Source organism: Exophiala xenobiotica (genome assembly GCF_000835505.1).
Source record: "Exophiala xenobiotica strain CBS 118157 unplaced genomic scaffold supercont1.6, whole genome shotgun sequence".
Classification (NCBI taxonomy): domain Eukaryota; kingdom Fungi; phylum Ascomycota; class Eurotiomycetes; order Chaetothyriales; family Herpotrichiellaceae; genus Exophiala; species Exophiala xenobiotica.
This window is the reverse complement of record NW_013562489.1, coordinates 2,877,042-2,903,547: the sequence shown is the minus strand read 5'-3', so window position 1 is coordinate 2,903,547 and position 26,506 is coordinate 2,877,042. Positions and strand designations below refer to the sequence as shown.

Below are 26,506 nucleotides of genomic sequence, written 5' to 3'. Positions count from 1 at the left end.
GATTGCAAATGCCGCTAGGCACCAAAGACAGCGTGTGACATTACCCCTGGTGATCAGATATCCCAACGGAGTCTTTTCAGCCTTATGCCGGGGAGGGTCTCGATCTCCAGTCTTATGGCTAGAAGTGGAGGAACTACTAGTACGGGACCGGTGAGCATAAGACCGCGACGAGCGGCATGTCGTTCAACGACCCTGCAAGGCATCTGAGACCTCCCCTCGTCAGCGTGGTGTCGTTCATTGTCTCGCCCGTAGAATGGCTTTACTTTGAGGCAACACAGTTGTAAGGGAGAGGGGCGTACCTGGTATGTAGCAGCCCGGCTCGGTTCGTTATGCCGCCGGATTCGCGAGCATCACTAGATCTGCACCTCTCAAGTCCGGGAAAGGCAACCACACTCTCCATACCGTATGCCACGTACTCGATTTCTCCTTCCCCGGCAAAACGTTTCCCTCCTTCGTGCAACCGGTACCGCTCGCTACCAGAAACCTCACTGTCAAAACAATGTCGACTTCAAGACCTTTGCTCCTGGCATAGCCCCCCCCCCCCCCACCTGGGAGAAAGGCCGGGGTCAATTGCTGCCTCGCCGGACTTGGCTCAGAACGGGTCATCTGGCCCAACAACCGGTTCACCTAACTGTCAATGCACTTGACTTTCCCCGCCCAGCGACCTCAGCTTGACAACATCTATGACTTATACGCATACGTCGATGAAGCCAGAGCCCCAGATCGCTGACACATTGGCTCGGGGACTTAACTAATTCCCTGATAATAGGTCGATTCGTGTTCATAGCCCGACAGCTTGCCCCGTATCTACCTAAGCCATCAGTCCGCGGCACATTCAGCTAATGATGAAACATCCTTCTTGATCACATCTCCCAACACTTTGCAACCCCAGCTTTCGTGGTGAGCTCAGATCTTGTCGAGGAAGATTGCATCATGTGTACGTACCATCCATTGGCAGACCATGGCCGTGGCCACGGCCTCAACAATTCCTCCATGAGAAGGCAACTTTGCATCCCTGAAAGTCCTGGCAATTTCCGCCCGGCACAAATGCAAGCCCTGGCCTTTTCGATATCACATTTTTTGAAATTTCCTCACATCGACGATCAAGTTTGAGCAGGCTGTGTGGCGCTATCGCGTGGCCCAAGCCAGCCAGCCGAAAACGACCTTCCCGTCTTTTTTCAGCCTGATCACTCTTCAGCTCGACATGGTCGAGGCAACCGACGTTGAGCATTGGAGGAGCAGCGGGCTGAAACATGTTCAGTAAGACAATGCAGATGCGTGCGGCACGCAGAGCAGGCGGGAGAGCTGGAAATGCAGGAAATACAGGGAATGCCGGAAATGCTCAGAGCCGGCATAGTCCCTCATCTCCCAAACTTCTGCATTTCCGCGATCATTCAGACTCGGGGACCAAGACTTCCTCGATCGATGATATGATGGATAAGATGTGAGCAATCTTTCACCCTTTTGCACTGAGCACCGCCACCAGGAAGACCACAAGTCCACGGAACTGATGCGAATTCGATCAGAAGTCCACCGATCGGGGCTACTGTGGTATGTTCCCGCTCATCAGTGCTTTGAGGACCAGCTGGCATGTATACTGTCGGGCTGGGCGCAGGTATCCCTCATCTGTCGAGCCTGTTTCATGGGTTTGCGGAGTTGAAGCAGCAGCACGGCCTTCAACACCAGTTATGAAGCCTCTCTGTTTGGAACTGCCTGCTGACAATTTTTGGGAGTCGGAGAATGCAATTGAATAGAGCAATTGGTTTCAATTATCTGAATTATGGGTCTCTTTCACCCGCTTCCGCTCCTCCAGTTCCAGAAATCGTAGAAGTCTCGGTAAGCGAGCATCCTCTGCCTGCACAACTTTCAGAGCACTGTACAGTCACGAACAATTCTGCGCTAAGAAGTATCTTCTTCTCGACGGTGAAGCAAAGCACTTCATCGCGTCTTCTTCGAGTCCGGCTCTTTACTGACACGGTTCGACGTTGGGAGTAACGAAGGTCTCAATTTCAACAGCACCCAGAGGAACCCTAAAGCTATTGTGATCAACGTCACAACTTCGATGGTACTCGAGCTGGCGGCCTGGGCGTCCAAGACAGGGACTGAAATACGCTCAACCAGCCTTCCACCAGACTCGCCTCCCGGAGCAGGAGCGGGATCAAGATGATAGAACATGGTCCTGGGGCCAAACAGTCCGTCATAACCGAGCTGGGTCCTGTCGAATGGGTTGACTGGGAACTTTGTGCCTTCTTCAGCCGTGCAAGCCCAAAAGACGATGGGCCACGGCACTTCGACTTCTGATAGCCCGCCACCCCTGGGCTCAAGGTACCGGTGGTGGAGCGGGATTGTGACATGCCATGGGACCGTTGAGGTGTGGGAGTCGCTGGTATTGGTATCGGGGGTCCGAATCTCTAAGAGCATGGTTGAACCCCATTTCTTGACCACATAATCAGGAGCTTCGAGGTCAGTCTCTCCGGCGATCGAATGCAATTGGCCGACGTGGTGGGATTTCTGAAAGAGGGGATCATTGCTTAGGAAGGCGTATTTGTCGGCAAAGATATGCGATGGGAGAGTCAGGTAGGTCTGTAACGCGCAGACACTACCGGCTGGTCTGTTCGTTGGCTCGGTCAAGGACTCGGCGTTGGGGAAGGAGATCTTCAAAACAGGATGGAGTCCCGTAGGTTTGTCAAACGACACGGTATATTGTTGCTGCCTTCGTTGTTCCGCGCTGAGCGAGTGGTGTCTTGAGGGAAAGCTGAAGAGTGTGGCCTTGGGGTGATCGTCTTCACCGACCACGGTCAGAAACCCTGACAGCTGAAGGTCGGATGGCTCGACTGCCGGAGCTGCACTGAGAATGCCGACTTCGACTTTGTCGTTGCGGTTTGACTGAATGTCGAGATTCCAGGCATCGAAAGTCGTGAACTCGCCGATGGGGTCATAGATCACCTCTGGTTGCTTGGACCATAAGACGGTCATGGTGAGCGCGTGAGAGATGCTGTCGTAATCAAAATCGACGGCATCGGCGAGATTGAGTAGGGATGCTGTATGGATACATGTGAGGTCTGAAGGTTTACAGATCTTGCGCTGTATATAGGCCGCTAAGCGCGTCATCGAAGGAAGAAGAGAGTAATATTGTAAAGACGCTGTTTGGGCAAAGCGTTCAGAGACGAGGGAAGGGCTGATGAAGCTTGTCCTTGGTGTATCGCATCGCAAATCTTCACCAAAGACCTTGTGCAGGAGTTCGCATACTCGATCTGGGTGGTTCTCTTTGAGCGGAGTATACTGGATGTGCAGACCTGGGGATATTCTAGACAGGAATGGGGCTGTGGTATCATAGGTACGATCTCGAGCCCATCGAAGATGAAGCTCATGGGACTCTCGCAATATCTGGACTACCTCTTCAGGTAGTTCTTCGAAGCCCAGTGTCAGTCGTTCTTCTCGTGCTGCTTTGAGGCCTCCGAGAAGCAATTGGTTCTTGTAGACTTGAATATCGTCCGGGTTGACAGCACGGCTTGGGTGCGTGATGAATGTCGAACGTCTACGCATGTTGAAAGAGTGACTGTGGTCAGGACGGATGTAGATATGTACAGCAAGAACGTAGCCGTGAGTTGAGGAGGGAGGTGCAGTATCAATGGAAGGTGGTTCGGTGTTCGGATGTTGTTCAAGCCCAAACCGTATCGATAAATAAAAAGTGTCCACTTCAAAGACTGACGTCGCACGATTCTCAACTTCGACACCTTCTACATGCCGCAGGGTAATATCTGTATAGACTCTCAGAATCATCCTTATTCCTCATATAATGCGCCCAACCGTTCCCTGACATCGCCTTAACCTCTCAATCAAAGCTTCAGTTCTTCCCACGTCATGGCGCCAAACGTATCGTCTTCACAGGTCAAGCTATCCTACCCCCTCTACGCGGCCGACTTCGACCCCTTCAACCCAGATTTCTTGCTCGTTGGTGGCGGAGGAGGCTCTTCTTCGACAGGTGTTCCGAACAAGATATCTCTGATTGATACCACGCGGCGAGAACAGCTGGCGGAAGTGGCCGACATCGAGCTTGCGAAGAATGAGGACTCTGTTACAAGCCTTGCGGTTTCGGACTCTTCAGCCTCTTCGCTAACAGCGTTTGCTGGCATCAACAGCTCGATTGCCGACCAGAATGCAGGCAAGAACGAACACCTAAGATCATTTCGTATAGGACTGCCCGCAAAGAAAAGAAAGGCAGATGGAAGTACAGTTGAAAGCGCAGAAAAGCCCAGCACACCGCAAAGCCCACAGGCTCTGGGACGGACAGCGTTGTTCACCTCCGCAAAGCGCACCAAGAATGAGACATATCAAAGGGTGTTGCGCTTCTCGCCAACCAGAAAGCCAGGTCAGCCTCGCCTGGCAGCCATTGCATCGGGTCTGGCTCCTGAAAACGAAATTGTGGTCTTCAAGCCTACCCCGACGCCCTCGCAGAAGGACGAAGTCTCGCGCATTAGTCTGGGGACGCGCGAAGCTGGAGACCTGGACATACACGTTAATGATGACGAGACAGACGGGCACGTTCTCGCCTTCTGCACAGACGACGAAGTACTCATTCAGCAACTACCCACGTCCGCGAAAACCAGCAACCCAATATCACTATACCGGACAGATGAGTCAACGACGTCCCTGCCTCCCTCAAAAAGACCCAAATTTCGCGCCATACGCTTCCTCACGCCTCGCCACCTGCTGCTGCTGCAGAACCGACCTGGCAGAACTGGTGCGGATCTGCTCGTCCTTCGCATTACCAAAGACCTCTCGCAGTCACGCATCACGCTGCGCAAACGCCTGGACAAATCGACCAAAGCCGCTGTCGGCCTGGATGTTTGCTCTTTGACCTCATCTGAGCAAGGCGAGCTGCAGACCGTCATCGCCGTGGCCGGTCAAAGTGGTGACGCCAGCTCCGTCGAGCTCCTGACCATCGACTACTCCAAAGAGTCGGGTCTTCTGGGCACGTTCCGACCCTACGCACTTCTGCGCAATGTGCACAGCGGCCCACTCACCTGTCTTGTTTTCTCGAATTTCATCGGCCCGGCCATGCCTATTTCAAAGGATACACCGCCACAATCCATCCGCCTAGCCTCCGTTGGTGTCGACATGGTTGTGAAGGTGCACTACCTCCCTCTTCGCCCGCATCCTGCCGCATCCAACAAGTCGCCACGCTACGTCCTCATACCACCCGGCCGCTCTGAGACCATGCAGACCACATTCAGCGTCTTCTTTGCGCTCGTTGTCGTTGGCCTCGTTGCGTTCCTGATGCAAGCATTCTGCGAGATTCGCGGCGCTGTCCCCCCCATGCTCGGAGCGTCAGACTGGCTGTCGCCGCGCATGCGCGAGATGGTCGCTCGACCTTACATTCTCGGGGAGGGCATGCCGTCTTTCAAGCCCTCAGATATACCGGTTGCAGCGCACAGCGCAGCCGATAAAGTCAGGCATGTTGCGGAAGACGCGCAGTCTGCAATTTCCAACGCTGCATCCGATATAAGGCGCAAGCTTGAGGACCTCGTCCAGGAGAACTCTGAGCTCGAGACGCCCAAAGCGATCATCGTCCGTGAGGGAGCTAGTGCGGGCGAGCTTTCCACGGAAGTCCTCGCGCATGACGCGGAAGTGGTGAAAGCCGAGACACTTAGGAAGTGGGAGGAGCTTAGTGAGCAGCAGAAACGTAGCTGGAAGCGCAAACTTGTCGACGCGGGCTATTGGGCTGAGAAGCAGGGTGAGAATGTGCTCAAAGGGATTTTCTTCTCTGAACTTGCAGGGATGGTGGGTAACATCGTTGCGAATCAGTAGTCACGGAGCGTTAGACATATAGAATTTTTAGGTGGTAGACTGGTTGGAGTTGCCGGCTGCAAGACACTTAAGGAGCATGGGTTATCGTCTTCGAGAGAGCTATTCAAATGAGCTCCTGTTTGTTCTTTGCCACGCCTCTGGGCATCAGGCATCCTTTACCTACCTAGGTAGGGACGCCCCGCCCGATTGAGACTCACTATTGAAAAAAGCAGTGAAGTGAAGAGACTATTGTCAGCACTCACCCAGCACGGACAATAGCATGGCTAGTTGATCAATAGACCACGGTATCTGTTGCAGTCTTCTTTTATTGTAAACTTATAATAGAGCAGTCCGGACAACAATGGACTTTCGGAGCAATCGCCTACCTCTGCCGTTTGCCTCCCCGTACTTTTGAAACGGAGAGGGGCATCATGGGAGCATGGGGGCATGCTGTCCGGACCAGGGGCGGAGAGTGGTGGCTGTCCAAGCTTCTAGAGAGGAACAATAAGCCAGGGACGTCGGAGATTATTGGCCATCTCGATTGTTTGATACAAAGTGGACAAAGCCGTGTAACTTGGTTTGATGGTATCGCGATGAAAAGGGTCCCAGTGTTATGTTGAGACGTGTGTATGATGTGCTTCGGCGCCTCTTCTTCCGTGAGGCTGGTCAGCGTTTCAGATACCTTCCAGAGCCACAAGACAGAAACTCGGAAAGCGATAGGAAAGAGAACTTCAGATCGTACTCCGTACCGACAGGGCTACAGGAAAAAAGACTCCATTATACTCCGTACTCCCTGTCTAGAGGAGCCAGTGAGGGTGTTTGTCGTAGAATTTCTTAGAGACCCGCCCCTGCAACAGTGCGAAGTCGTCCCTCTATTCTGCCTCCACCACCAAAACCGGCCCTCAGCTCCATCGCCGTAGCCGCTGGCTGTCCACCAACCATCATCACCTCTGCCATTCGACATCCACCACCATCAATGCTTCCTTCTCCCGCCGTTGTTCCAGCCTGATCAGATTCGTTCGCCTATCCCATTGCAGAGTCCACGGCCCTGGTCCTCTCTCGTTCTCGGTAGACCTCCCTACCGCCGCCTTTACAAGCCTCTGCAACTCTCTAACGCAGTCTTGCAGACTTATTTGAAAGTCACCAATTAAGAAACCGGTTCTGGACCTCGAGCGTCACTGTCCTTGCACTGAACATTCAACGCTGTCGACTAAGCCATCATCCGACAAACTGGCACCGAGCAGAGACCAGGTCAACCCGCGTGAAACCGTGCACGACATCATCCAACCTCTGCTCTTCGACTTCAATTGTCCATTCCTTGTTGCAAACTGCAAAGTACACCGCACGCATGCTGTTCCTGCTCACTCGACCTCGGCCGGTACTATCTCTTCGTTGAGCACAAGTCCTGCCGCAGTCCCTCGGTCTCCTGTCTCATAATTGTAAATTCACGACACAAAGTGTAACCGAGCCTTCGCAGGCGGTTCTAGACAATGGCTTCAAGCCAGGAAAACGGGTGAGCCACCGATCTATGCTTATTCACCTGCATTTCATCACATGCTCTCCATCTCAAATCTGTTGGCATCCCTGCTGACAATGACAAGCTTTTACAGCGCAGGTCAATTCATGAACCCCGGCCCTGCTCCTCGCCCTCCTACAGACCGCCCTCGACGTCTCGAATTGCAACGTTCCAACTCTTCCATCCCTACCTCGAGCTTTGAGGCCATGTCCTTGAATGGCCCAAGTTCACCCGCCGTCAACACCCCCAGCGCCCCTTTCTTTTCCAATGGTAGTTCTGTATCGCTGGCAGGGAGCGGAAAGACTTCAGGTCCGGTAACCATTATCAAGGAAGGACATGTGCGCTGCAAAGAGGACAAATTTCTCGCACAATGGAACCAGAGATACCTCATCCTCCGGGAATTCAGGCTGGATTTCATGAAGAGCGAAAATGGAAAGCTGATGCAGTCGATTCAACTGAACACAGTGACTGGTGTGACACGTTCCGAAGAGACTCGCATGGCTTTCGAAATATCTCGAATCGCCAATCCCAAGGACGCCGCCGGAAAAATCGTCATGAGCCGAGATCTGCCGACCCGTACCATAACCTGCGAAGTACGAAATGACGATGAAATTTACGACTGGATTGACAAGATCTACGAGCGATGTCCTGGCATGGGAGGCGTGAGTAACCCGACCAATTTCAGCCATCGGATCCATGTGGGCTTTGACCCTCAGACTGGCGGCTTCGTTGGATTGCCTCAGGAATGGGAAAAGCTGTTGAATAGTTCTGCCATCACGCGGGATGATTACAAGAAGAATCCTCAAGCGGTCATCGAGGTGCTTCAGTTCGTTTCAGATCAGAAAATGCGAGACCAGCATCCGGAGATGTACACTCCTGGCATGGTGACACCGCCTGCTGCGCAACCAAACAAGCAACTTGGCTATCCCACAGGCGGCAATTCCGTTGCTCCTCCAAGACCAGCACCTCCTACCGACGCACAGCGCTACAATGCCAATCAGTTCATGAACAAGTATCAAGATAGTCAGCCAAGAGTCGGAACTCCGCCCATCAAACCTCAACTACAACGATCCCAGACAGATAAAGGATCATACGATATGGAGGCCGATGCTGCACGGATCAAAGAGATTGCTAATCAAGAACAGAAGCGTCGTCAAATCGAGGCCGAGGCCAAGCGAACACGGGATTTGGAGAGGCAGCGGGAACAAGAGCGGGACGCGTCTGACCGCGACCGGAAAGAGCAAGAAGCATACAACGCCTCACTTCCAAAGACTCGTCCGCCTATCGCTCAGCAAGAGGTAGGAGGTTTCAGCGGTAGCACTACACCCAACAAACAAGATCCGAGATACAACCCTGCGCGGGTTGCTCCAAGCGCTCCACAGCAATCCTCTTCAGGAGCCATGAGGCAACAGCCACCTGCTGTTAGACCTGCCCCTTCTGCTCCTTCGACCAGCACTTCGCAGAAGTCCATCCCTCAGTCTGCCTCTGCCGGTCAGACATCCCTACGTTCTCCTGACAGCAGGGATCGAGATCGACAGCCATCACCGAATGCACGATATCAACCAGAGCGTGAAGCCCCGCGGAAAGATGCACCTCCTAAGCAGCAGCCCAATGGTGTCAATGGCCAGTCCCCGACCAGTCGGTTGCCGGGGTCTGTGCAGCAACCCAAGCCCTTGAACGTGGCCAAACAAGCACCGGCCAAGGCTCCTACAGACCCACGGAAAGAAGCAGAAATCGCATTGACTGCCAAGAAACCCGTTGAAGAACGAGCCAAGGAGGTTCGGATGTCCAGCATGAGCGAAAGCGAAGTCATGGCCAAGCTGAAGCAAGTGGTTTCGAAGGACAACCCGAATGACTCGTACAGCAAACAGAAGAAGATCGGCCAAGGTGCGTCTGGCTCAGTGTATGTGGCAAGGGTACGAGAAAGCGCTACCTCAGGAGTTGCACGAGAATTGTACCGCACTCACGGACCAAAAGGTCAAGTTGCCATCAAACAAATGGATCTCCGGAACCAGCCGCGGAAGGAATTAATTGTGAACGAAATTATTGTCATGAAAGATTCGAAGCATCCCAACATCGTCAACTTCCTGGATTCGTTTTTGCAAGAACAGAATAATGAGCTGTGGGTGGTGATGGAATTTATGGAAGGTGGTGCTCTCACCGATATTATCGACAACAATCCGGTCATCACGGAAGATCAGATCGCAACCATCTGCTTCGAGACGTGCAAAGGCCTTGCTCATTTGCATTCTCAGGACATAATCCACAGAGATATCAAGAGTGACAATGTGTTGCTCGACCGAGTCGGCAATGTCAAGATCAGTAAGTGACTGTGCTATGCGACATGATCTCCATGCTAACTCCAGCCCCAGCCGACTTTGGCTTCTGTGCCAAGCTCACCGAATCAAAGAGCAAGCGCGCGACAATGGTCGGCACACCGTACTGGATGGCGCCCGAAGTTGTCAAGCAGAAAGAATATGGCCCCAAGGTGGACATTTGGTCTCTTGGTATTATGGCTATTGAGATGATCGAGTCAGAACCACCGTATCTTAATGAAGAGCCATTGAAGGCGCTCTTCTTGATCGCAACAAACGGTACGCCTCGCCTGAAGAACCCCAACAAGCTTTCCCGTGAACTTAAGGCGTTCTTGAGCGTTTGTCTCTGTGTGGATGTTAGAAGCAGAGCCAGTGCAGACGAATTGTTACGGAACGACTTTATGCGCATGGGGTGCAGTTTGGCGAGTTTGAGTGAGTTGTTGAAGTGGCGAGAAAAGGGACGACAGTGATTGCATGCATCTGAAGGGGATTCCATGTCCGGCGCATCATTGATCTAAAGATAATGGCGAAGCAGGAGCATATTGTTATGGCGGCTTGTGCATACTCAGAATCGATCCAATCACCAGCTTGGATATGCGATGAGTTGGATTTTTATACAGGACCGAAAAAGCAGGTGTCGAGGACGGCCGGGGAGGCGCATCAGCTACAAGCAGCGATTGAGGAAAGGCGTGCTGGCGCTACAGCAGCCGACGGTGCTGCTGCTAGTCAGAACGGTCAAGCTGATGCAGAACGGACGCAGGAGATTCTAAAGGGCTTGAGCAGAGGAGATGTCAGCTTTGTGTGCTATCTTGCGTGCGATACATAGTGACTTGCACATTCAGCCATGAGAGACGAAGCGAAAGATTAGCTGGGTAACGAAAGATGAAAGATGAAGAGATGCTTTTTAACGACGATGAATTCATGGAAAAGTCAAACCTCGACTCCTTGTTCCCGCATGCATATCAGTGTACAGTTGACCTGAAATGGGAAGCATCCACGCATTGTCGCTGTCAAAACATCGAACTCGACACAAGGCTGCGGATGCCCGATGCAAGGCTGAATATCTTGGCGGAATGATGTGAATGATGTAGTTTTGCATCTCGGGCCCTGAGCCTTTTCGGGCAAACAAATTTCTAAGCCAGTGGCTCTGCATCGACTCGCATAGGCTGCGCTTGGTGTCTTATAATCAGTCCGAGACTCCTTGCCCTCTCGCTCTCCTCCGATATACCTCTCTCACTGTTCTTCTCTATTGCACTTCTGCCCTTCCTCTCCATAATGTCCTCCAATCCCCACCATAACCCCTCCGAAGACATGGACGAGGACGACCTCCTGGCCGCCGAGGACGCCGCCGAAGAGATCCCCGAAGACGAAGATCAACCCATGGATGAGGACCCCGACGAAGACGATCTGGAAACACAAGAAGAACTGCATTTTCAAAATGACTCCTCCGCACACTTCGACGCTCACACGGACAGCATCTTCTGCATCGCACAGCACCCCTCTCGGCCCTCCATCATAGTAACAGGAGGCGGCGACGACGTGGCGTATATCTTTGACGCTTCTACCTCCTCAATACCCTCGACGTCCGTACCCGTAGGCCAGCCCACCGAGCGCCCGTCGTTGCCCGTCCTGGCCAAACTCGAGGGCCACACCGACTCCGTCAACGCGGTAACATTCACACATCCACGCGGCGACTACGTCGTAACCGCTGGGCTCGACGGTAAATTTCGTTCATACACATCGACCGACTCCAGCCACAAACACTGGACATTCCTGGCCGAGACCTCCGAGGTCGAAGAAATCAACTGGGTCTCCCCGTCTCCTAATCCGCAACATGAGAACGTGGTCGCCCTCGGCGCGAACGATGGGTCCGTCTGGGTGTACCAGATCAACGCCGCAGACAAATCTTCGCCGTTGACAATCGTCCACGCATTCTACTTGCACACGGCGAGCTGTACGGCAGGCGCATGGTCGCCGGACGGCAACTTGTTAGCGACGGTATCTGAAGATGGAAGTCTGTGTGTCTGGGATGTCTTCGGCACGGGGCAGGCAGTGGTCTCTCTCACGGCGGCAGACCAGCGCTTCGAAGTTGAAGGCGGACTGTACAGTGTCGCGTGCACGAGTACGTTATGTGCGGTTGGCGGAGCGGGCGGGAACATCAAAGTCGTTGGCCTACCGCAGATGAGCGACCAGGCCAAAAAGAATACCAAAGGTGCGAAGGGCGGTGCGTCTGCAAATCAGACCGCGAGTTCGGCAGGCCAGATTCTGGCGTCGTTACAAGCGCAGAGCGATGGGGTGGAGACGTTGTCTTTTTCGAGTCCTCCGTTGAATTTACTTGCGGCGGGCAGTGTGGACGGGTCGATAGCTCTGTTCGACACGGTACACCGGTTTGCTGTGCGGAGACATATCAAAGAGGCGCACGAGGACTATGCCGTTGTCAAAGTGGACTTTGTCCGAAATCCACAGCGTGGTGGGTGGATCTTGACAAGTTGCGGGATGGACGGCGTCGTGAGACGGTGGGATGCACGCGGTGGCACGACAGCCGCCGGGCAGGGCTTCATACAGGAGTGGAGGGGGCACAGAGGGGAAGGCGAGGGCGGAGGGGTCTTAGGCTTCGTGCAGGGCGGTGGTGGGAATAGGATTGTCACTGCTGGGGATGATGGGGTTGCCTTGGTGTTTAAGGCGGATATTGCGTGAACAGGAAGAAATTGCGTGAATGATTCCTCAATTCAAGAGTCTGCTTATGGACCTGATGCCTGCATTGCTTGGATGACCCGATCATGCCGTGCTCTATTCTGCCTTTCTCTCTCCCACGGCTTCTACACCTGCTCTTTTGATTGGGGTTATTCCCTCGATGGCAGAATTTATCTCTGCTTCGATTTGGCGTGGAAGTGAGATGACGTCGTTCCCAAGTGCGCGCAACGTCCCTTTTAGGACATTGCGCTCATCCAGCCTTGCGTCACCCTCCTAATGAATCGTAGTTCGCTACGGAGCATTGCACATTGAACCTGCTGCTTGCCATGGAGATAAAAACGGGGAAAGGACGACGCTCGGAGTTACAGAACGGCAAGAGGTGTGCAAGAGGTGTCCTCCAGAGGCAGAAAGAGATCAACATAAAAGGTGGTCGGTGCTTGCAATTGGATCTGTGAAGGAACCAGGAATCAAGCACATTCTGAAGCATTCACGTTGGCTCGATCCTTTCCCCTGAGTGCGAAGCGATCTCTCACAATGTCTCCTGCACGATTCACCAACAAACTTATCGGCCAGCGGGTTCTCCTGGTTGGCGGTACAGGAGGAGTTGGAGTCAGTGTTTCTCAGGGCCTCATCGAGTTTGGTGCCACCGTTATTCTATCTTCCTCCCGAGAAGAAAAGGTCAGCACCGTTTGCGCTGCTCTGGTCAACGACTATCCCGAAGCCAAAGACCGGGTATTTGGTTTCGCTTGTGACCTGGCCAGTCCCAACGTCGAAAGGAATGTCGAAGAGCTATTCAGGAAGGTCGGCGAGGTCGATCACATCGTGTACATGGCTGGCGACCGCTTGCCTATGGTCCCACTGGAGGAGGTCACGCTCGAGAAATGGCAAAAGTGCAACCAAGTCCGCACCATTGCCGCCATCCTCGTGGTCAAGATCGGAAGCAGATACATGAAGAAAGACCGACACTCGTCGATTGTCCTTACTGGTGGCTCCATTTCGGAGAAGCCAATTGCTGGCGGGTGGTCGATGCTGTCCCTGATCGGAGCAGGGATCAATGGTCTGGCAAGGCAACTCGCTTTCGATCTCGCTCCGGTTCGAGTCAATGCAGTCGCCCCCGGGATCATCGAGACGGACTTGTGGCAAGGAATGGGCGAGGAAGGGAAAAGGGCGTTCTTTGCAGATCATGAAAGCAAGATCCCTACTGGAAAGGTTGGACAACCAGAGGACTTGGCCGAGGCGTATCTTTATTGTCTGAAGGACTTGAACGCGACGGGGATTGTTGTGCATTCCAACAGTGGGACATTCCTGATGTGAGAAGGACCAGAGTACCAGGGCGCAAGGCTGGAGCATGGTAGGGCCTGAGTCGAGGCAGTTGATCTCGGGGCCGGGAAATACTAGTAATCAGCTGAAGTTTTGCAGAAGCACCCATTGAACTAATTTTAGCCATGACCTAGAGGCCAGTACTCTGTACTCCGTAGGCGACGCATCTTGAGGTGAGGTGGCAGGGATGGGGCCCAATTTCATCGAGTTATATAGCTCGTGATAGCTTTACTATTCTACCGATTCGTGGTGATCGCCGGCTCCACATTTGAATTCCCATGTCTTCCTCTTCCCCCAAAATCTTTCCACGTTCCCACAGTACATACCGTCAATCCATCACCCAGCAATGAGCCTCTAGTAAAATCCAAAGAACAAAAGCCATCTGAACTTGAGTATTCGAGCGTTACTCTACGAAGATTTCTTGTTGGCCGAAATCATCATCATACACCGATCAGACCAAATCATTGCCTTCCAGCTCGGACATCTTCAGATCCCTCCTCCAGCCGACCGATTATCTCGCGGCCCATTCAGATACTCCGTACGGAGCCCTCCATCAAATATCAAATCGAAACGAAACCAGTACCAAGTCACAAATCATTTCACGGCAGACTCAATACCCCATTCTCTCTTGCGTGATCTCGTCTCTCTATCTCGCTCTCTCCCCCTCTCTCTTCAATCACCATCTCTAGAGCTGAGCTGAGCTGAGCTGAGCTGAGCCGAGCCGAGTCGAGGAGACAAATTTCGCAGCGCAAACATGACCACACGCCCCACGCACGACAGCAACGGCGCCTTATTACCGGCCATCCTATGCCTCCACGGCGGCGGCTCGAACGCGACCGTGTTCAAGATCCAAACGCGGCGCTTGATATGGGCCCTCGACAAACAATTCCGGTTCGTGTTCGCGCAGGCGCCCATCGAAGGCACCCCCGGCCACGGCATGCTGCCGGTGTTCGCCTCGTGCGCGCCGTTCTACCGCTGGGTCAACCGCCGCTTCAAGGCCGGCGAATCGGACGTCGAGACCACACCGCAGGCCGAAATCGACACGATCGACAACATCATCCAGACCGTCATGGAAGCCAACGGCGGCGTCGACACGTTCAAGGGCGTCATGGGATTCAGCCAGGGCGCGCGCCTGACCGCGGGCTTGTTGTTGCGGCAAAAGATCCAAGAACGTGACCGTGATTTAGGAGTCGCCTCTGCCTCTGCCTCTGCCTCCTCCTCTTCTGGCGATGGCAATGGCAATGGCAGTACGACAACAACGACATCGACAACGACACCAACGCTGACACCGAAAACGAACTTCGCGTTCGGCGTCATGATAGGCGGCCCGTGCCCGCCGATCGGGTTATTCGACGAGAGCGTCGGCGTCAATGTCGAGGATTACAAGCTACTCAAAGAAATCCCCACGGTGCACGCCTGGGGCCGGGACGACCATATCAGGCCCGGGTGCGAGGAGTTGGCCCGGCTGTGCGAAAGTGACCATTCATTCCAGATGGATTTCGAGGGCGGACATCACTTGCCGCTCAAGGACGTCGAGGCCAAGGATCTGTGTGATTTGATCATGGCCGCCTGGTACGCTGGCGGCGGCAAGTATGGCGTTGCCGCGGATGAAAATTATTAGTGCCTCTACGGGGTTCCCCTACCTGGGTGGCCCCTGGGTGGCCCCCCTGGGTGGTGCCCCTACGGGGTGTACACTTGCAACTTGCAACTTGCACTTGCTACCTACATTGCTATACTCCGTACGGAGATACATCACCTGGTATATACCCACGCATACACACACATAGCGCTCCCCCCCCCCCCAAGGTCGTTTCCACAGGCAAGGCTGCGAGCGGGTCGAAGGACAATCACACAGAATCCACAGTCCGGCGAGAAGGTGGAGGAGATGGAGCGACTGTAGACAGTAGAAGGTGAAAGAAAAGGGGGTTTTATGACTGGCATGACTGAAGGGATGGGACACGACGAATACACTACCTAGGTACGGAGTACGAGCGAGCATAGATAGAGCATAGAAGACATTTATTTTTATGAGATACTGTACCTCCCTCAATCACGTCGGCTATTCACGACGATTCACCTCTTTACAACAGACTCTAAGATCATTGAAAAGTGATGATGCCGTTCAATGAATTCGCATAGAATCTGAATATATACAAAAGTTGCTATCGACCTTCATGATCCAGCACTTCTCATTAAGCCGCTTGGGAGGCTTGCATAGATTCTCTCAGCCTCACTTCCCAATCACGCCAATCTGGGAAACGAAAGTCGTCCCCGATATACTCACTCGAGTTTTCCCTGATGGACCATATCCTCCTCGTCAAATATATCAGATCGTGCTTCGGTAACCATTTGTTGACGCCTTTGGCCTCTGTCGGCGGTATATACTTCTTGCCGACAAGCGTCACCAGGGCAGCAAAATCAAAAGTCCATTTGAGTTGTCTACTAGAGTCAATCACTGCCCACAAGACCCTGGCAATTGACGACACGTCGCCAACTACATCCGCCAACTCAAGCCACTGTAAGAAGATGCTGTTGTCGAACGTTTTGCCGTCGATGCCTTGTACGTAAATGCTGGCATATGTCGTCTCAACCAGTTCAAGTGCATCAGATGCTCGGTCCACGGAGAGCCGCCGTAGGAGGTGTTTGAGCAAGGAATGGTCGACGGGCAGGTTCTTCTTTTTCCGCATGGCATAATGATCCGCGACAGCCTTTGCGATTTCCAGGTGGTCAGGCAATTCGTATCGCTCAACAATTTCCGGCGGCCTTTGTTGGAAGCCCATGACGTCTTTCGGCCTCTCACCTGTTCTTGCTGCGGGAAGACCTTGGGGGAAAGCAGTCGACTGGTACGTGTGCCCGTTGGCAATTAGGGCTAGACTGAAATCGCCGTTGAATATTGACATCAGTCCGTCAACTGCATTCAACTGATCAGCAAGATCTTGTGAGAGAGTGTCGAACCTGATGTCGATCTCGTTTGGCGGCTTCGGCGAGGTACAAAACCGGTAGGCTTGCTCAAGGAGCGAATCTAGTGTCATTGAACGAAGAGCATTTTTCGTCGGGACATCCGTATGTCCTAGCTCTGACACTGCACACATCCTTCTAACCAAGTCCAGCCTTACAAGATCCTTCACATACTCTTTGAATAGGGAACAGAATGGGTCGTCGCGGCAGCTTAGAGCGACTGCTCGGCAAACTTCTGCAATTGCCTGACAATTGGCACCTGACTCTCTCAAGGCTTGGCCAAGATTCCATGCATCGCGCTCCAAATCGAAGCCTAGCTTGACCCTGGGAAAGGCTTCTCGGATCAGCCGGATCCATTCGGTGACAAGCTCGAATCGTCGCTCTTTGACGCACGCACATATAAGCGTCGTCGATATCGTGTGTATTGGGATGAGGCCGGCATATTTGATGCCATTGACCAAGAAGCTGAAAGCTTGCGTGGCATTGTTTTTCTCCAGGTACCGCAGCAGAAGCTTGTGGTATAGAGTTCCGTATAAGACCGACCGGTGTCTGCTATAGCCGGTCGCATGTATTCGGTCCAGCATCGCTTGCACATCTTGCCATTTTCCATGACTTGCATACCATAAAGCACACTGACCCCAGATATGTGGCGCAACAGACTGGGGATATGTCGTTTCGATTGCATGCATCAAAGCATCTGTTTGGTCGGGATCCTCCGAACGGAGTGCCTTTCGCATGACGGGCACGAAGAAGTTATCTTTGTGCCCCATGTTGGACCGTTTGGCCAGTTTATGTATCTTTGCCAGCTCTTCGATACAAGCTTTATCACTATTCCCCTCGCAGAAGAAAGTCAGATACCGAAAAGCAAGTGAATGATAGACGTCTGAGGATGTCCCTTCCGGGACTGTACTGGGGAAAAGGATCTCTTGAATGCTTTCGGATTTTGGTGCAGACGACAGGAGGTGGCTTATCAGTCTCGCCACAGGTGGGTTGAATAAATTGTCGGGCCCAAAGTAAAAGCGGAAGCTGTAGAACAGAGCTTCTGCCATTGCCCAGTCTGGACTATCGCGTTGTGTAAAGTGCCTCATGGCCGCCAACCAGCGCCGCAACGCCTCCTCTTCAGTTGACGAGAATTGTACAGGCAATATAAAGTTCTTCACGTCGAGATACGTCCTCGGGTTAACAGCTTTTGCCAGGTAATCCAGGACATAATGTGGAATCGATTTGAAGCCGTCAGAGCCGGCGTCCGGCACCGGAGACTCGAAAATCCGACTTGGTTTTGGCTGATAGCCGCCAAATTTCCGGGCATGCCTCAGATGTATTTTGAGTGCCTCGTCGACGGCTCTGTCAGTGTCATTGTCGCCGAAATCGTAGACATTGTAGGACGGCCAGGCAGCTTGGTTGCGTTGGGAGTCTGCTCTTCCCAATATATACGCTTTCAAATCGCTGCTCCGCGTTTCCTCAGCGGATAAAGAGTTGCTTTTGACACTGTGCCACCGGACGCATGAGCGCGACAGAGGTACGGCGCTAGCCATATAGGGAGGCAAATAGTGTCGGATAGGGCTTGTATGGTGCGAGCGAGCGAACTCGTTCAGCTCAGGGTATAGCAGAAGTGATTGAGACTCCTCACTGTTCTCGCTCGTAGCGAAATGAGTATATGCATCCCCTTCTGTATTCCCAAGAGAATAAGTCGTCCGCGGCGTCGCATGACTCGCGTGCTTGGAAGGTTGTAAATCCTGTGCAATATGATTCACGTAGGTCCCGTGAGCATCTGAAGAGCAACTTGGTTGGCTTCCCGAGCGGCGATCTTCCTGATCCATCTCTTTACCGGTCTCTTTCGCAATTGGGGATGGAAGCAAGCCTTGTTTTAGAAGGTACTTCTCAATATCAGACATCTCCGGTTCGGTTTTCTTGGGTTGCCGTCTGCCCTGACTTGGGTATTTTTTGATAAGTGTCTGCGCTGAGGGGCTGATCGCGTGAGCTTGAGAACTCTTTGGGAGATGCAAACTCTTCGCAGTAGGTACACGACGACATATGCCGCTTATGGACTTGCTCGCACCACTGTCTGGCTTCGTCGTCCGGTATTGGAATTCAGCGTCCGCGCTAGGCACAAATCCTCCGTCCTGCTTGATGCCTTCTGCAGCCTGGGTGGCACCATGTGGGATAGACTTGTGGCCTTTCAACAAATTGATCTGACCATGGTCGTGGCTGGTTGAGTGTCCATGACTAGAGTCTTGCTCTCTTGAATGTAGGACTTGTTGCGCGGTGTTACTTTCGTCCTCTTGCGTCGGTCTGGTCGCGGCCGCGGTGGAGAAATGTCTCGCTCCATTTCTTTTCTTTCTCTTCTTTGCATGTTGTGCCTGTAGCGTGAAATCATCCCCTCGCTCTGCTGCTTCGAACATTTCATTCAGACGGGCAGAGGCTGTCCCACTAGACACAGACCGTAATATTCGCTTTGTCTCAACGATCTGTTCGGCCAGATGGACTCGACGGCGTGTCTCATAGTTCAACGTCGCAACTCCGCAGATACTGCCTATCGCGCCCACAATGATAGTCGGAGGCGACAAGGCCAATCGGCGGAGTGCTCGCAGGGCGTTCTTCGAAGGGACGATGGGTGGTTGAGACGCCATGATGGTGGCATTTTCTTACGCCTGGCAACAGCTGAGACAGATCATCTATCTCTGAAGATCCAGCAGATGAAGATATGGCATTGTGGAAGCTCTGCAGGTATCCATTACGGTTGTGTTTGTCGGCTTGGAAGATCACGCAACATTGAAAGGCAAGTCGCAGCTTGTCCCCACCGGGAAATTTAATTGGTGGAACCCGGCTGGGAGGCTGTTGATGCCGCTTTTGCTACAGAGCCTCGAGAGGTCACTGGAGTTCTAGTCATCTCGTTTTAAGATCAAGTCAGAAGAGAACCTACTCATAGACAAATCCCGTAATAGACGAGGACGGATGGATACTACACCCATCCTACGCAGCCCTTCTCAATATTGAGATCAAGCAGGGAGATTGGTTCAAGGACATAGGATGGACGGATTTATATGGAATAGATGCATTCAAATTGTGATAGTATACGAGAATGATCTCAAGCATTTGTTTACCTTAGATACCCATTCCTGGATGGCACGCTCATAATACACATCAAGTTTGTCGGACCAAGACCCTCAACATCCAAATATCGCTGCAAAATTCTATCCCAGTCGCTATACGGAGTCCAAACGTCGACCAACGCACAAATAGCTGACAGCAGCAAAAGGATATACAACCATCCACGGACCATCGTACATTGTCCTACACACCCGTATCTCATGCATGTCGCTCGTCATGCTCGTCTGCACCCTCGTCAAGATCAACCCTCGACCCTTCATGCAGATATACTGTGCCATAGTCAGCATGGTCGCCCTCGCATAATCATCATAGTTGTTGAACATACCATTCGGTCTAAGAAACCAGCTCAGCACGAAAACGATCACAAAAATACTTGCAAGACACAAAAACACGATCCCCGCGTATATGCCCACAGTCTGACGGTAGATCAAATTGAAAATTGTTGGTGCGACGACCCGGGCCAGCGCATGCAACAGCCCGCTCGCACCCAGGACTTGCCCCGTTCGGTCGGCGGGGATATGCTTGGTCAAGGCACTCTGCAAAGTAGGACTTCCGATCCCACCTAAGGACGCAATCATCCCGGACACAACCATGATGGTACCACTCGGGGTGAGCGCGTAGCCAATGTACCCTAGTAGATCGAACAGGATGGTCCCCCGGATGATATTGATGTCGAGCATATCCGCTCCCTTGTGGCCAGCCGACTGAGACACAGCTGGGCCGCGGAAAATGCGTGTCAGAAGTGGGAGCAGCAAAACGAGACCCAGCACGCGGCAGACATTCACCGCAGAGAGAAACATCGACGAGTCGACCGCGGACCAACCGAAACGGTACTCGGCGTATATGATGATGATTTGCATGGTGCCCATGGCGACGCCGAACATCATCGTGTCGATGGCGGCGAGGACGAAGAGGTTTTGGCGCAGTTTCGGAGACGATCCTTCACCCGTGGGCCAGAGGACCCAGAGGGGCTTAAAGAGGTTATAGTTTCTGATTTTCGTTGCCAGGTCCTTCTTAGGTGCGCTGGCATGTTTGACACGACGTTTCTCGCGGGCTAGCAATTGTCGTTCTTTGGAGAGTGATTCGGGCACGAAAAGTGTGACGAACACGATATAAAAGAAATGGCATGCTAGCGCGACATAGAAAGTCACCATGACGGTGCCGGTCACTTTGATCAGATAGGCTGCGAGGATCGGGCCAAGGGCGATTCCTGCGAAAAGTGTGCCATGGAAGTATCCGAACGCGACATTCCTTCGTTCGGGCGAGGAGCAGTCGCTCGCGTACGCGAATGCGATGGCCATAGCTGTGGTGAACGAACCCGAAAGGCCGTCGAGCAGGCTACCCAGGAGAAGCCAATAGACGGAAACCGTGTCTGGGTTCTGGCCCACGATGATGGTGATGATTTCAGCAAGGATGCCGCCGAATGATGCGCATACGAGGACAGTTTTGCGGCCGCGCCGGTCGGAGAGGGAACCTAGGTGGGGAGAAATTATGGCGGAGAAGATGCCAGTGAGGAGGTTCGCTTCGAGGTTGAAGGTTGCGACGCGGGATTGGACATGAGGGTCGCGGCATTGCGGGTTCTCAGCGTCCAGGACGACAGGGAGGAAGTGGAAGGTTGGGTCCTTGCGGGCCCGTTCGGACAGGTAGTCTTCACAGATGAGGTTGAGGACAAGGTACGTCTTGGGTACGATGATGCCGCCGAAGGCGATGCAGAACGGGAAGAAGGCAGGGAGGAGCCAGAATATGGACGGTGTCTTGTACCACGGCTGGGAGTGGGAGCCCTGTGCACCGGTCCAGGGCTCGTTGATGGCTCGCTCGTAGCTTGACGTCGCCCGACTGTAGGGTATTTTCCGAGTAGTGCGCCGTCGGCGAGGGCTCATCAATGGGCTGCTCTCGTTGTCGAACGCAGTTTCGTCGTCGTCGTCGTCATCCCGGACGTGGAAGTGTGTCTCGATGCCCGCATCAAGGGTGCTATTGTCGGACAGGCGTGCCTCCTCTTGAGCTTCCTCTGCGAATGCTTCTTCAGGGTCCATCTTGCTGGTCGTGGAGACGTGCAACTACCGGGCTCGTCTCGAGACGCGTTTGAAGCCCCGATGGGGTAGGGTAGCTTCGAAGGACAGCCGGTCTACCGCATCTGTGCGATGAAGGAGATATGGATATCGAGCTAGGGCGAGGACAATTGCCAGTTACTCTGCAGGCAGAACAATTGATTGATAATACTGATCTGGGAGTTGTGAACCGTCGCGGTGTCTTGACGTAATCCATGCATGTACCAAGGGTGGAAAATGGACAATGAGAATGGACGGGGGACGGCTGAGGAGCGTGCCGGACGATATGTACATCCAAGTTGATGGGTACATCTCGACTGGGAAACTGGATTATCGGCAAGGATCAATATCAAATCTGGCATCGGACTTAGACGTGTCGGCCCCGTAAATCCTTCCAGGTCCAGCCAATCTGGCTGCCCCAGGAGGCCATTGTTAGAGCATGGACCAGCCCCTGCACGCCCAGGCGAGTGAGATGTGAGCGGCACCTTTCCGTCTCGCCTGTCAATACGAGGACAAGTAAATGCTTCTGTCATAGGCATCGGTTTGGTCCAAGCATAATGGTACAGCTATCTCATGCATTCGAATGCTACCTCACAGTTGGCAGGATCTTTGCTTGTTCTCCGGCAAAGAACTTCTTCTGCTCGAGGCATCTCTCACTTTTACAACCTTGGCACCTCAAGTGCATCTGCCTCGACGAACTTTCGCCGCTTTGCAGATGGGCATGAGCAATATCTGCAAGCGCTTGAATAAAGACGGGATTTCCGTTCAGACTTTCAGCTCGTTTCACTCCGGGATGTCCCTTGGCATCCTCCTCCATCACCTCCTGATCCAGTTCGTACAGAGTTTCAATATGGTCACTTGTGAAGGCGATGGGAACCAGGATCAGATCAGTATGTCCCCGGTTGACGTACTCTTTGACAGTATCGCTCGTCTGCGCACCAAGCCATGCAGAAGGTCCGACTTGTGACTGCCAACATAATCGGTACGGCTGGGAATGCCCCAGTCTGTGCATGACTGCATGAACCGTAGCGGCTACCTCGGCAGGATAGGGATCACCTCGGTTGACCACACTCATCGGGAGACTGTGAGCTGAGAACAACAACACCACGTCCTTTCGTCGATCTTCTGGATACTCAGCCAGCTTCTCCTCGATATTTCTGGCAAATGCTTCCACCAGACCAGGATGTGTAGGCCAGCGATCTATGACGCTCCACGTGATGGCACCTTCAGGGTTCTCCTCTCCAGTCGCTCTCTTACCCTCGATGCGGTTTCGCCATTTCCACAACTCATTCAGAGAGCTTCCAGTCGTGGAACAGCTGTATTGTGGATATTGTGTGAATGCGACCGCTCGGCCACCCCTGCCTTTGCCAAAACCGTCCTTGAGAAGCTGCTCATACATGTCTTCTGTCAGAGGGTTGGCATATCGAAACGCAACATAAGGCTTATGAGGTGCAGTTTCCGGTGACATCTTGTCCAACAGCTTGCACATCTCCGCGCATTGGTATTCTGACCACTTGCGGATCGGCGAACCTCCTCCTATTGCTGCGTATTGTTTCTGTATCTTGGGTGTCCTCCTACGCGATATTAACGGTCCCAGGTACGATTGTAGAGGTCCGAGTGGTATCAGGTCGCCATCCGCAAAAAGTCTGCTTAAAAAGTCTCCTACTTCACCGGTAGTAGAAGGACCGCCCATATTCATAAAGACCATCGCTGTCGGTCCATTCTTGCCCGTTTCGTTCTGTATGACGGGAGGCGCCACAGTGGCCATACATGACTTTTGAGGGCCATATGTCCCAAGTAAGCCACCTGATGGGCGGGGAATGGTGCGGTTCGCCAGCGACCGAGTGAGGTGGACTGTCGAGTGGCGTATAGACATTTTGAAGGTTTGAGACAAGGACACAAGGGCTGTTGCTACCGAGCCATGAAGGAGAATTGATGAAGGACCGGAGGAATAGTACGAAAGTAGTGTGTACTAAGAACGTAGGTCTTGTTGAAACGAGAAACTTTTTGGCGGTTGCAAGCGTAAAGTGATGATGAATGTCCAAATCCGCCACTTACATATTAGCGATTTGCCGAGCTACACGTGAGTACGTGTCAGACGCGACAGAAGCCATTCTGTTGCCTCTGGAGTGACATCCAATTGCATCACATTGCATCACATGCTGGCCGCCGCGCTTTGCTCGTACTCGTAGGCGTTCAAACATTTAGATATTCGCCCCGTAACTCCGCAACTCTGATGAAGTTCGTGTTGGCTTGCTGATCTATCGAAATGGCCGATCTACCCCACAGACCGAAAGCAGAGGATGATCCGGGCAGGGCCGAAGAAGATGATGAAGACGAAGAGGAAATCGACGAAAGTGGCTACAAAACAGTCAAGGATGCTGTTCTCTTTGCCATCGAGGTCAGCAATTCGATGCTGAAAAGGCCGCAGACTTCGGGGTCGAGGAAATCAGACAATACTTCGCCTCTTCTAGCAGCCCTGAAATGTGCATACCATCTCATGCAACAGCGCATCATCTCAACGCCTCGCGACCTGATGGGAATCTTGTTGTACGGCACAGAAGCAACCAAATTTTACGATGAAGACGAGAACTCGCGAGGTGGCTGGTCGTTTCCTCACTGTTACCTTTTGACGGATCTCGATGTCCCCGAAGCCTCAGATGTGAAAGCTCTCAAAGAGTTGACCGAAGCAGATTCTCCCGAATCAAACGAACTCTTTCGGCCATCAAATGAGCCGGTCTCGATGCACAATGTCCTCTTTTGCGCCAACCAAGTCTTTCAACAAAAGGCTGCCAATTTCACTTCTAGACGTTTGTTCATTGTCACAGACAACGACGACCCACATTCTACCAACAAGGATACTCGGTCTCAAGCAACAGTGAGGGCCAAAGATCTGTATGATTTGGGAGTGATAATAGAGCTATTCCCAATATCTACCCCAGAACACACCTTCGACACGAAGCTCTTCTACGACGACATCATCTACAAAGCATCTCCCTCGGATCCTGATGCAATTGCTTACAACCCGTCTTCCATCATCGATACCGATGGCTCCAAATTGTCTGCTGGCTCGAATGATGGCATTTCCTTGTTGCAATCTTTGTTATCCAACATAGCCTCCAAAGTCTCCCCTAGGCGAGCCCTGTTCTCTTCGGTCCCACTCGAACTTGGTCCTGGGCTCGAGATCTCGGTCAAAGGTTATCTCTTGTACAAGCATCAAACACCAGCCAGAAGCAGTTACATTTACCTTGGCTCTGAACGCCCACAGATCGTGAGTGGACGGACCACACAAGTGACTGACAACACTCAACCGGTACAAAAGGCCGAAGTCCGGAAAGCCTACACGTTTGGGGGCGAGCAAATTACGTTCACGGTTCAAGAGGCTCAAGAACTTCGGAATTTTGGAAAACCCGTCATAAAAGTGATTGGGTTCAAACCAATGTCCAGGCTGCCACTATGGGCTAATATCAAGAATTCAACGTTTCTGTATCCGTCAGAGGAGCACATTGTCGGCAGCACTCGTGTATACAGTGCCCTGCACCGCAAATTGTCGAAAGACAAACTATTTGGCTTGACCTGGTTTGTCCCGAGAAAGAACGCGACGCCAGTCATGGCGGCTATGATCCCAACGCTCCTTGCAGAAGCAACGGACGGCAAATCGAATGCAGCTGGGGTGTCACCTACAGGAGCCCCTCAAGGACTGCATCTGGTACCGCTTCCCTTTGCAGACGACATTCGATCGAATCCACCGACAACCCGGCAGGAACCTTTACATTCTCCGGATGAACTTGTAGATGCCATGAGGCCCATCATTCGTAAGTGGCCATTGCCAATGGAGGGGGTTCAACAACCACTGCTGACACGTGTTATAGAACAGCTGAATTTGCCAAAAGGCATATATGACCCTTCTAAATACCCGAATCCGAGTCTTCAGTGGCATTACCGTATCCTCCAGGCACTAGCTCTCGACGACGAGATCCCTGATAAGCCGGAAGACAAAACAGTACCAAAATATCGACAGATAGACAAGCGGGTGGGCAACGAGGCAGTAGAATGGGGCAAGACCCTGGAGAAAGCGTTCAAAGAATTCCAAATTGAGAATCCAGACACAGTTCCTACGGGTTCCAAACGTTACATCAACGGACAGTCATCGTCTGCTCATGGCGGTGCGAAGAAGGTCAAGACAGAAGGAGGAGACGGGATCACTGAGGAAGAGGTCCGAAATCTATGGCAGAAAGGTAAACTTTCGAGTCTGACGGTTGCCCAACTAAAAGAAATATGCGGACCCAAGAAGATTTCGATAGCTGGGAAGAAGGCAGATCTCATTGACCGACTTGAGAGTTGGCTGGAGAGCAAGTGAGCAGGAACGGTTGTCCTACTGTATGAATGAATTACGAGATACCCAAGACGTGTATTTTACTGGCAGACCCAACCATGAAAGTGGTTGAGATGTAATACTGTGTGGTCAATCATTGCACTCTCAGTCATATCCAAAAGGACGCGACGGACACTGCACCCAAGATCGACCGTTGTTGTTCAATCTCCATTCCAATAGACGATTTCCGTACATCATGGATCACCTTAGAGTGAACTCGTAGGAACGCTTTTGCAGGAACGTTGGTTTTTGCGTTGTTCATATGAAGAGAAAAGAAGAAAAGGAAGCAGGAAATAAAACGAGACGCGACTGAAATTTCAAAACGAAATTCTACGTTGTCACGTGCCTAATGCTTAGTCATTCCGTTTCCTGGATGCAT

General features: G+C 52.6%; 10 protein-coding genes across 10 annotated transcripts; 6 read left to right on the top strand and 4 right to left on the bottom strand.

The window, feature by feature from the left end:
• Window positions 1–1,714: 1,714 nt before the first annotated feature.
• Window positions 1,715–3,633, bottom strand: PV05_10357 (uncharacterized protein). Its single transcript, XM_013456787.1, has one exon. It carries the CDS (start codon window positions 3,544–3,546, stop codon window positions 1,939–1,941), a length of 1,608 nt encoding a protein of 535 aa, XP_013312241.1. The 5' UTR covers window positions 3,547–3,633; the 3' UTR covers window positions 1,715–1,938.
• A 104-nt stretch (window positions 3,634–3,737) lies between these two features.
• Window positions 3,738–5,949, top strand: PV05_10356 (uncharacterized protein). The gene has a single exon (XM_013456786.1). The coding sequence runs from the start codon at window positions 3,865–3,867 to the stop codon at window positions 5,809–5,811; it is 1,947 nt and encodes a 648-aa protein (XP_013312240.1). The 5' UTR covers window positions 3,738–3,864; the 3' UTR covers window positions 5,812–5,949.
• Window positions 5,950–6,752: 803 nt separating this feature from the next.
• PV05_10355 (uncharacterized protein) lies at window positions 6,753–10,575 on the top strand. The gene is made up of 3 exons (XM_013456785.1): window positions 6,753–7,303; window positions 7,392–9,628; window positions 9,679–10,575. Exons 1-3 carry the CDS (start codon window positions 7,281–7,283, stop codon window positions 10,089–10,091), a joined length of 2,673 nt encoding a protein of 890 aa, XP_013312239.1. The 5' UTR covers window positions 6,753–7,280; the 3' UTR covers window positions 10,092–10,575.
• Window positions 10,576–10,752: 177 nt separating this feature from the next.
• Window positions 10,753–12,375, top strand: PV05_10354 (uncharacterized protein). The gene has a single exon (XM_013456784.1). It carries the CDS (start codon window positions 10,897–10,899, stop codon window positions 12,316–12,318), a length of 1,422 nt encoding a protein of 473 aa, XP_013312238.1. The 5' UTR covers window positions 10,753–10,896; the 3' UTR covers window positions 12,319–12,375.
• A 474-nt stretch (window positions 12,376–12,849) lies between these two features.
• On the top strand, window positions 12,850–13,629 carry PV05_10353 (uncharacterized protein; the record flags this gene model as incomplete). Its single annotated transcript, XM_013456783.1, has 1 exon — window positions 12,850–13,629. One exon carries the CDS (start codon window positions 12,850–12,852, stop codon window positions 13,627–13,629), a length of 780 nt encoding a protein of 259 aa, XP_013312237.1.
• A 760-nt stretch (window positions 13,630–14,389) lies between these two features.
• On the top strand, window positions 14,390–15,256 carry PV05_10352 (uncharacterized protein; the record flags this gene model as incomplete). The annotated part of the gene is made up of 1 exon (XM_013456782.1): window positions 14,390–15,256. The coding sequence occupies one exon, from the start codon at window positions 14,390–14,392 to the stop codon at window positions 15,254–15,256; it is 867 nt and encodes a 288-aa protein (XP_013312236.1).
• A 396-nt stretch (window positions 15,257–15,652) lies between these two features.
• On the bottom strand, window positions 15,653–19,338 carry PV05_10351 (uncharacterized protein). The gene has a single exon (XM_013456781.1). It carries the CDS (start codon window positions 19,221–19,223, stop codon window positions 15,828–15,830), a length of 3,396 nt encoding a protein of 1,131 aa, XP_013312235.1. The 5' UTR covers window positions 19,224–19,338; the 3' UTR covers window positions 15,653–15,827.
• Window positions 19,339–19,632: 294 nt separating this feature from the next.
• Window positions 19,633–22,056, bottom strand: PV05_10350 (uncharacterized protein). Its single transcript, XM_013456780.1, has 2 exons — window positions 20,030–22,056; window positions 19,633–19,973 (listed from the first exon to the last, which is right to left on the bottom strand). Exons 1-2 carry the CDS (start codon window positions 21,735–21,737, stop codon window positions 19,903–19,905), a joined length of 1,779 nt encoding a protein of 592 aa, XP_013312234.1. The 5' UTR covers window positions 21,738–22,056; the 3' UTR covers window positions 19,633–19,902.
• Window positions 22,057–22,275: 219 nt separating this feature from the next.
• PV05_10349 (ferrochelatase) lies at window positions 22,276–23,756 on the bottom strand. The gene has a single exon (XM_013456779.1). It carries the CDS (start codon window positions 23,626–23,628, stop codon window positions 22,339–22,341), a length of 1,290 nt encoding a protein of 429 aa, XP_013312233.1. The 5' UTR covers window positions 23,629–23,756; the 3' UTR covers window positions 22,276–22,338.
• A 156-nt stretch (window positions 23,757–23,912) lies between these two features.
• On the top strand, window positions 23,913–26,249 carry PV05_10348 (uncharacterized protein). The gene is made up of 2 exons (XM_013456778.1): window positions 23,913–25,567; window positions 25,625–26,249. The coding sequence occupies exons 1-2, from the start codon at window positions 24,022–24,024 to the stop codon at window positions 26,110–26,112; spliced, it is 2,034 nt and encodes a 677-aa protein (XP_013312232.1). The 5' UTR covers window positions 23,913–24,021; the 3' UTR covers window positions 26,113–26,249.
• The last annotated feature ends 257 nt before the right edge of the window (window positions 26,250–26,506 follow it).